Raw genomic sequence first — 9,949 nt, forward strand, 5'->3', positions numbered from 1 at the left:
AAATAACAGTTAATGCGGACACAAAAAAAACAACTCGAGTAATAAAGAATATTGAGCAATCATTTTATTTAAAAAGTTTTACCTACAAGTGCATCAGGCACCTATACAAATGAAAAATAGAACACAAAAAGCTTTACATATCACGTACACAGGTATAAAGGAGGGCTTGGGACATCTGTCTCAGGTCTTCCGGTAGTCAGGTAGCACTAATGCATCACGCTCTGTACATGGAAGGAAGGGGTGTGAGGGAGCCAAACTCAGCAGCATCCAGCTGCTTATCATAGTGGAATGTGTGGGTCCCCTGCTCCCCCTGATTTAGGCTCAAGAGGTGCTGGGACCACCCTCCTCTCCTGAAAAAATCTTAAGTCTTAGTTTGTTTTTGTTTTGTTTTTAAACTGTTACATTGTGTTTATTTATGGGACGGGGTTCCATCTCCAGGATGTGAACCGCGAGTTTCGTCGGGATGGGAATGTTTACCAGGCCGGAGCAGTGTTGGCAAGACGTCTCATACGCCTATAAGGAGGAAAAGAGAAGAGGGGCAAGGTAAATGATAACGGAGGCTGCAGGAGTATCTTAACACTAAGGCTTAGGTTCACGTTTACAGGGGAGGTTAGATATTTTCACTGTTCACACCAGCCATTCGAAGAAACATGCTGCACGTTATACGTAGTATCTCCATTACACTACCATCTATCCCCACATTAAATGCCCACACAAACAAACAATCACATCGTCTATTTTAGTGCTTTGACCTCCTGAAATCCTATTCAGGGATTACAACGGAGGTTTCTAGAAAATCAATAGAAAACGTATAAAGGCATTAATGAATAGGAGAAGCTGGAAGCGATAATTGTTGGCCCAGAAATGAGTCCCCTGCTATACAGTACTATTTTTATAATGACACCAATGTAATGCTATTATTAACTTTTTAAGTACGCTAAAAGCATAACATTACCTTAACGTTATCTTAACTCTCTTCCGTTAGTACGAGAAAGAGAACGCTATTGTTTTACACACATTTTGATAAACAACTAGGCCAATGGGCAGATTTGCAGCATATTGATAACGTGGAAAACGAACAGCATGTTCGGACACCTTTCCTAATGAAAGTACCTGTAAAGGGCTACACACAGATAAACCTCTTACAAAAATGATCAATACACATTGGTGTTTGGTATTACTCTATAACCTCGCATAATAATTAGCACGTATGTGTCAGGGCCTTTTGCCTCTATAATGGCCATTAGCAGTTTAGGTCTAAAACCGAGACAATGCAGTCCTGCGACATTTTGGACGGGTAAAACACTCAAGATGGCTTGAGGGACCAGTCTCAACAACGTATGTCAATTACTTGGTAACTTCACAAGTTGCATATTTGACACAGCAAACGACTAGACTTCTCTCTAACAGAAAACGCACAAGACCACAATCCTACTGCTTCCAAGCATATAACCGCGTCTCCCTTTATAAAAGGAATACAATACCAAAAAAAGACAAAAATCAAACCAAGACTCCAATGAAATCATGTAAACAATAAAAAAAAAACTATGCTGTTTTGAATGTACAGTTATAGCCAACTACAAGGCTAATTAACATTAATTTATTCTTAATAACGACAAGTCTAACGAACAATACCAGAATAGTAAACAGGCTGGGGGGGGTGACAATACTGATCATGAAACTATATAAAAAAAAAAAATTATATAGCCCAAACCTGCAAAACACATGATTCAACCCTTGCTACAAACATTAGGGTTACACCAGCGCGGTTTTATTTTGCCCTACAATGGCATTTATGCTTAACAAGTTTAACTCTGTGTGTCAACTGTTGGGATCCCAAAGGTTTTAACCCTAAAAGAAATCCCAAATATTATTGGAATTATTGCATAATGCCCAACATTTAACTTATTCAATAGCATACAGGCCAGCCATAAAATTGTCCATAAAAATGGCTGGCCAATAACATTTGAAGAATATAATTTGCACTATAGGAGGATTAAGTGGTCTTTAACTATTTATGACCTGGACCTTTTTGTGCAGCCTCCAAAAAGTCCCAACACAGAGCGTAAGATTCGTACAACTCAACATACACTTTTGGCGTACCTTCCTTACAACTGTAAACAATGTTTTCCTCACCCTCCAAGAAAATAATACTGTAAACTACATGGACAGTCACATAGCAAAAGAAACAACAAAAGCCCTAATAAGCTTACAATGACACTGCACTTACGCATCATAAAGCCACTAATCGGTCAGTGACAATGGATACCCACTTTACCAACAGCTTATTTCAGCAGAGCTATGCTCAGCCGAAACAGACAAGAGTTAAACGGTTAGGTTTAGCATATAAAGCAGCGAGGTTATCTATTTAACATGGCAACTGACAGTCAAGCATGTTTTTGGCACCAGACATTTACAGTATTGCTCAATATAAAGAGCACCGAAACAAAGCCTAACTCATGAAAAGCTACAATCCTAGCGAGCATTGTGGATTTGACGTTGCCTATCAAAGATTCAAACTTTTGGCTGCCAGAGAGACCTACGATACATTAGGCACTCCAAGGCAGAAAAAGGAAAGTTGGAGGGTTTCAGATCATCTCAATGTGAGACAAAGGTGAAATTTGGAAAGAATTTTTAAGTGCGTTAGGCTATAAGGCCAAATAAAGAATAGGGGACAGAATTGAAGAAAGAAACTAATAAGAGCATAAAAAGAATTTCGGTATGAATGGTGCTACTAAGCTAAAGGCGAGCACTGGGAGAAATGTCCAATCCCACCAGCTAACGTCAAGTAAAATATCAACACATCACTTGCAAAGTGCAATTATGATTAATAAAGTAGCTTCACCGGCTGAAGCAACGACGGCACAGACACAGATAAAGACACATCACTTCATAGGCTGGTGCGCAAAAGCAGATAGGTCTTCCTCGTGGACGCTTTGAGGAAATGCCTCCTTGATGACTATATTCTACCCCGGCGGGAAGCTCGGAAGGAAAAGCGTATGAAACGGCGGTGGCACCTGGTGTTCCTGTCCTGATCCCGGATTTTCTTCTCCATTTCGGCGTCGGTAAGGGTCTCCAGGAGGGGGCACCACTGGTCCGCATCACCTGTATTCCGGATTGCAATCTCAACCGTCGGTAGCGGGTTTTCACTGAAACCAAACAAGATACGTAAAACACATTAAATTTCACAGCTTTTACGGTACAATGCAAATTTATTTATACCGTTATTCCCAAGAAAATACTGTGTTAACTGAAAATCCAACAGCTAAACTAATGAATTTACAATGGCGCAAGATTCATTTAAACAATATCCTAATATTGTAAAATGTGACTGTAAACATTATTTGCTTCTCTCTCTCTGATTCATCCCAAACCCCTGCAAATTAAGCCAAAACATATTCCAGGTTTGCAATTTATCGCAATCTGTTTTGATTTTCTTCCTGCAGCTGGAGTGGTCAGCTTGTTAATAAAAGGCATTCATTTGTATTCTTAAATTAGTCCACTCAAGAGAGCCTGTATCGCACGTTTAGAATACGCAACCAAAATAAATCAAAGGAAAAGCCTATCTGAAAACTGCCCTGGGTTACAGTTTTGCTTCGTATAAACTTGGAAGTAGTAATTGTTTACATAGACATGTTTGCATCACCACAGTCATCAAGTTTAGACAATACATAGAACAAAAAGAGTATATTATGGGTTTTGAAGGGGCAGCCATGCACATTTTTCAGATCAGTGAAGCAAAATCCCTTTTTCTATCCTAAATAGCAGAAGTATCTTTATTTACTGGTTACGTGTGGCTGCCTCCTGACATGCACCATGTCTGTCATTGAGACACATGCCTTCTAGATAAGCTTGGATATTAATGTCCCAGTGTAAGGAATTGGTAGCTTTGCATAGGGTTTGACAGAAAACTGGTGGTTCCTTTTTAGTAATGCACCAGAATAGTAGCATATGCCTATTAAATATATAATGTGCCTGCTGTGCTGCAAAATATCATCTTATTTATAAAGCGCCAACAATTTATGCAGCGCTTCATATCATATCATGCACAGAAGAATATCATAAGTACACAGAAAATAACTTATCAGAAAGGCACAAAACTGAAGAAAATACTTAAAACCTCATGGAATGGGGAAAATGGATAGAACGTCCTATTTTGAAGATATGGGCCTTATACGTTTCGGAAATTAAAACCTGATGCTGCACAAGATAATTTGAAACTATGCCCAAACAAGAAGTGAATATATCTACTACAAATGACCGAAACAAGTGGGTATGCCCAGCCCTTTACCTGAATGCATATGTCTTCTGGTGCCAGCTGAGCTGCCCTCGAATGCTGTATGCAATAGTGGTAACAAACTCCCCACCCAGCCCAAGTTCTGAACATAACTTCAACGCAAACTTTTCAGGGGAGTTCTCCTTCTCTGACATGTCCCATTCAAACTGGTCCACCAAGGAAATGTTGCCAACGTGGATATTAAGCTGGTAAAAGACAAATGGAAACATGCTGTCACCATCTTCCAGGCAAAGCTCCTAGCACTGCCTCGTTGCTTTGTTTCAGTGGACACAAGGGGGAACCGGGCTATTTAAAAGTAGCCCCTTAGAAACTAATAAAGACATGCAGTATGACCGTGTACAATGCAACTCAAGCTTGTTCCCTCAAATAACCACTTCAAACTCAAAGGAACGGACTATTAGACTGGAAACCGAGAAAGGACACAAATAATGCTAAAATAAAATGCATTTTGTTTTTTGTATTCCGTTAAGTGCTATATTTTACAGCAACCTTGTTAAGAGAAAAAATGTCATACCTATTATATATAGGGCATTAAGCTGTACACAGTATGCTTAAACATGTACTAAAAGGCAAGATTTTTTTTATGTTTAAAGCACAGTATTAAGTATAAGCATTAATTGCATTATTTTGCATCTGTGTTTGTAAAAGTTGATTGTAAAAATGCATCGGTCGTTTTCAGTTTTCCGAGAACACCTAAGATTTTTTTGGTCTCTTAGATGTACCTTTATGATAACTCTCTGGTCAGACTGGTCCTCTAGGATACTGTCAGTAGGATAAGACTCAATCTGTTGGCGGATTGCTGAAGCAATGGCAGGAACAAATGCAAGTGGGTTCAGGTCTAAGTCGTCACACAGAATCTCGGCAAACATTTCTGGAGTCATTAATTTTTCTGAGGTAAAGGAAACCAAAAAACATGTTTAGTGAAAAGAGCTACTTCCAATGTGTTTTCTCATATAACTCCTATAGTACTTAAATAGCAGTTTTTGATAAGGATTCAACAGTCATGTATTACAAGAAATGCAGCTCATAAAAACAAAAAAAAACCAAAAAAACAATGGTTCCATCTCATACAGGGGTAACTAGAGCACACACGATAGTGTATTGATATAACTAGCACCTTCTGTATATTTACATTTTAAAAGAAAACATCTGTACAGCCACAAGCAATAACTTGTAAATTAATCTGTGGCTACCAAAGAAAAAAAAGTCATTTTAGAGATTGCAACAAGCATAAAATAAGAGGGCAAGGAGTGGTCAAACAATGCCAAATAACTGGTTAACTAATAGTTAACTAGGTATAAGTTCAACAATGTATTACAAAACAAAGGCTTCACAACTACTAAGACAATATATTATGGCAGACAAAATTGTTAAAATGTCATTTCACAAACAACTATTTATTGCAAAGGTTTCTAACAGTCTAACATCATAATTACAGTAGGGAAATGAAGTAACGCCGTTATAGTCACAAGCAGAGTATTTGTTACTAGGATTAGGAGGTAGATTGAGTCCCTGCACATACCATTCATGTTCCACGTAAAAGCATCTCGCAACTTCTGTCCATCTATCTCCATGTCCAATCTGATTGGAACAAGCACTTCGGGTTGAGATGCATTCTCATGGATTACGGCTGGGTCGTGATCATCAAAGCTATTAAATAAAAAAAAAAGTATGGCCGATTGGCAATACAATTGGATGAAATACATAATCACCTTATACAATGCATATTGATGCTACCCAACATCAGAAATAAAGGTAGAGCTAAAAACCTGGAATACAACCTGTTTTGTATTAGATTCCTGCATTACTTATGAGTGAGGTTTATCACTGAATATGAATGCAGAATTAGATCAATCCTACTACAGTTATAAACCGAGAAGGATTTACATAACAGGACATACCATACGCACCTTAATATGATGGAAATGATCCTTTGTATTTTTGTGAACAACCTCCCCAATTGGCATTTTCTATACAGGAGATGTATTCGTCTGAACACACCTCCTGGCACAAGACATATTTACTAACAGTCAGCTCGGCAAACATTACTTAATGCCAGGAAGATTTACTTTACTGAGAGGGTGGTGGATGAGTGAAACAGCCTCCAAGCAGAAATGGTAGAGGCTATAACACAGTGAGGGAATTTAAAACACACATGGGATAGGCATATGGCTGCTGAATCGAAGACAAGACCAAGGACTGATTAACGTCTGAGCCTCTACACCAGATAAAAGAGGCAGGCTAGATTAGCTGAATGGGTCTTAGCTGCTCTAAAAATTCATTTTTTATGTTTCTCTAGAAAAAAAAAAAGAGACACTTTACCACCAGGTAGGCACATCTTTCCTAATACTGGCTATTGGAGCTAAACGTACACAATGTTATCAAACTAATATATCTTATAAAAACTACTAGTATAATATGTAAATAACAATTAACCATTTCAGTGCCTGTAAGGAAAGCTGTGCATTAATTTACTTCTACAGACAAGCCAGGATTATATTATCATTTAGGACAGCCTCTATTGCAGGCACTGTGTACACTACACACAATCCCTCCCCTCTCTCAAGTCAGTTTCCACTCTGCAGCTGCACACTCCTCACACAGACTGACAATCTCCCCAGGCAGTGGGTAAAGAGAGACTTAGGGAGAGGGTGCCGGGGGCACAGACAAGACTGGTGGATATGCTAAGGAGAGTGGGAGTGAGAGAGGCAGATGTTTATGAAAAAGAAAAAAAAAGCCTTTCCGTATTTATTCTCAACCGGAGAGGCAGGAAATTAGAAATAGCCAAAAAAGAAACAAAAAATGAATCCGAAATTATTTTAGGCATGATCTATGTCTGAGAAACCTGCGCTAATTAAACGAAAATCTGCATTATGATAAGATAATGAGCTGCAGCTTTTCATAGACAAAAACCCCACAACATTAACTGCACGTCTATTGTGCATTTTGGCAGTATTATGCATTTTGAAACAGCTACAAAAGTAACTCTCACCAGAGTGGGAAGGTCCTTTTCTTGTCACGGCCCATGCGGTTCCTGTTGATAGTAGTGGAGCACGGAACAGCATCGAGATGGTGAGAACTATTGGGCAATGTTGGTACCCACTGGCTGTTCCTCTTTGCCTTCTGTTCCCTGCAATAAGTTGAAAAGTGGTAAATGAGTGAGAAAATGTTATACACCCTGTGCTTAGTAACGAATGTAGCTACAAACCTCAAATCATATTTTGTACATACAGCCTTTTATTCTTGATTTCACCTAACCCTAAGGTGGGGAATGAGTAACAGAGGTGCAGAATAATTTAATGGAAAATGATTCCTGGTATTGCTTGCTGTGCTTTATTGCAAAACCCAAACCCAAGCCTACGTGAACCAAAACCTGATAAATATGTCTTACTAAAGCATAACAATTAGGATTCCTAATATCTGGAAAATGACAATTCTCATTCAAGCTTTATACTTTTTATTCTTGCCAGTCAAGCGGTAACAATCAATCTGACCTGAGGTAGGTTGGTGGCTCTGTGCTGATTGAAACCGCTTTGTATTTCTCATCGTTTCCATCTAGGATCTCCTCTACTTCAGAAGCTTTCAGGAGGGTGACACTGGTGGCTAATGTGGTGTATCCGTGATCTAACAAGAAGGAATAGCAATAAAAGGCACGTATGCATCAACCAGAACACTCAAGTTTGTCGGAGACAGAGAAACTTGGTGGGCAATCAAAGTCTTTTAAGCACAAAAGGGACATGATATAGATAAGACTACAAATATCAATTACAATTTTAAGCTATAACGTAAACTGAGTATTGTAAACAACACATCAAGTTTAAAATTATATATGTCAACATTCATGAACTATACACAGCAATATATCAGGACACGTATACAATAAAAGTACAAATTGTGTGGAAAATATAACAAATAACAAAAATATGAATATATTGGTAAATAAATGATGTGTTTACATTTCTTCCCGTGAGAAGAGGCTACAATTTTCTTTCTTTCTTCAACGGTTGCCAGACGTCTCCAAAGAGAAGGGTACCTCTTATATAATGAACCTCTAAACATACGCAGGTAATTGCCCACCTGAAAGTAGGAGCAAGAGAGAAAAGTATTACGTTGACACCTCTGGCAGTCAAATGACGATAACGTTATAAACAAAACCGCGCTAGTGACAGAACCAGAAACTGATAGCGCATCAAGTCGGCCTATTTTCCTTCAGTTAAAAAACACAAACTTTATTTGCTACTTTGATATTCAGAATAGCCTTAAGTCTACAAGGTTCAATTCCCTCAGTATATTACCATTTACGGCTTGTTTTGCACAAGTTATTATCCATGCTTCAGATTATTGAGCACATATTTATATTAACATGGCTTACAATTACCTTGTATGTTATGGATATTAAACTCAAATAATTATCTTGGTGTGCTGCACAATATAGCTGGCATCCGGTGAGATTTAGCCTGAAGAGCTTGCAGTCTATGTATGTAGTGTTACAATGCATTACATTAAATTGCACAATGGCTTGAGTCTGAAGACATAATTGATATGAAACCAAATGTTAATGTAGTTATATGTTCCATAGTGAGATAACAGTACTCATATACTCAGTGTAAACATATAACATGTCCCATACATTTGCCATTAACTTGCTGTCCGTGCCAGATCTACGTCACACCTCCTTTCATTTCGCCTATTAAACTGTATTTACCTTTTCAAACCATACCTTCCAACCTCCCCTCCCCCGACCCTTTGTCCAAGGCCTGTATTTGAATTTTAGGCCCCAAGACATCGTGCGACTCCGCCACGGACTAAGACAGCGATCTCATACCTCAGATCCGATCATATAGAACTCCCCATCCTCTTCCAACTGGAATTTCACCGGCTTCTGGCCGAACGTTTTACTCAGCGCCATAATCATTCTGCCGTCTCCCAGCGCCGGGCCCGCCGCACTGAGCATGCGCCGAACAACAAAACCGAACGGCGCATGCGTGAAACAACAAAAGCAGTGTTGCGCGAGCTCGGTGATTCTGCGAGGCTGAGTATGCTGCGCTTGCGCATTTGGTAGCGGAACTACGTCTGAGTACAGTTGGATGAACTGGAAGCGATATATATATATATATATATATATATATATATATATATATACTGTCTTTCGCTTTTAGTCCAGCAGTTATTTAACCACGAGCAGATCACGTTACCCGCTTTCCGAGCAAATGTATCGGTGGGAAGTTGGCTTGCCTGCAGTACTACATATTTGCAATTAATACACCTCTATCATCCACTCATTTGCAATTGACAGGTTTACTTGAAAAGATTTCATGGCCAGTGTGGCATGCAGTTTGTTTTTGAATACAGTTTAACGGTTTGTGTTATTTTTTGTTTAACCCCTCTGTGTCAATGGCTGATTTTCATTTTGTACCCTTTGTGACAATGGCTGTTTTAACATTTCTGCGGTGCACATGTTTAGCTGTAATTTTCTTCTAACCCACACAAGTTATACATTGTTTTTATTCAGGACAAGAAGGGCTTTCATTATTTTGATTGTATCATATCATTTACTATATAAAAAAAAAAAAAAATATGGTGAAAAATTGAGAAAAAATCTGTTACTCATTGCTTTCTACACCCGTTTAAAGTCATGACGTGCTAGGCACG

General features: G+C 38.7%; 1 protein-coding gene across 5 annotated transcripts; it reads right to left on the reverse strand.

Moving 5' to 3' along the window:
* Positions 1–473: 473 nt before the first annotated feature.
* On the reverse strand, positions 474–9,212 carry SMARCB1 (SWI/SNF related BAF chromatin remodeling complex subunit B1). Of its 5 annotated transcripts, none has more exons than XM_089489567.1 (10): positions 9,123–9,212; positions 8,264–8,374; positions 7,792–7,922; positions 7,290–7,427; positions 6,295–6,298; positions 5,820–6,009; positions 5,020–5,186; positions 4,292–4,482; positions 3,018–3,149; positions 474–513 (listed from the first exon to the last, which is right to left on the reverse strand). In XM_089489567.1, the coding sequence occupies exons 1-10, from the start codon at positions 9,210–9,212 to the stop codon at positions 474–476; spliced, it is 1,194 nt and encodes a 397-aa protein (XP_089345693.1). The 5 variants fall into 5 exon arrangements, with proteins under 5 accessions (XP_089345693.1, XP_089345692.1, XP_089345696.1 ...); XM_089489566.1 differs by having other exon boundaries at positions 7,792–7,933; positions 8,248–8,374; XM_089489570.1 differs by lacking the exon at positions 6,295–6,298 and having other exon boundaries at positions 5,820–5,947.
* Between the last annotated feature and the right edge of the window lie 737 nt (positions 9,213–9,949).

The sequence above is a fragment of the Sceloporus occidentalis genome, unplaced genomic scaffold (assembly GCF_023333645.1).
Source record: "Sceloporus occidentalis isolate IW3139 unplaced genomic scaffold, rSceOcc1.0.p SCAF_40, whole genome shotgun sequence".
NCBI classification, from domain to species: Eukaryota; Metazoa; Chordata; class Lepidosauria; order Squamata; family Phrynosomatidae; genus Sceloporus; species Sceloporus occidentalis.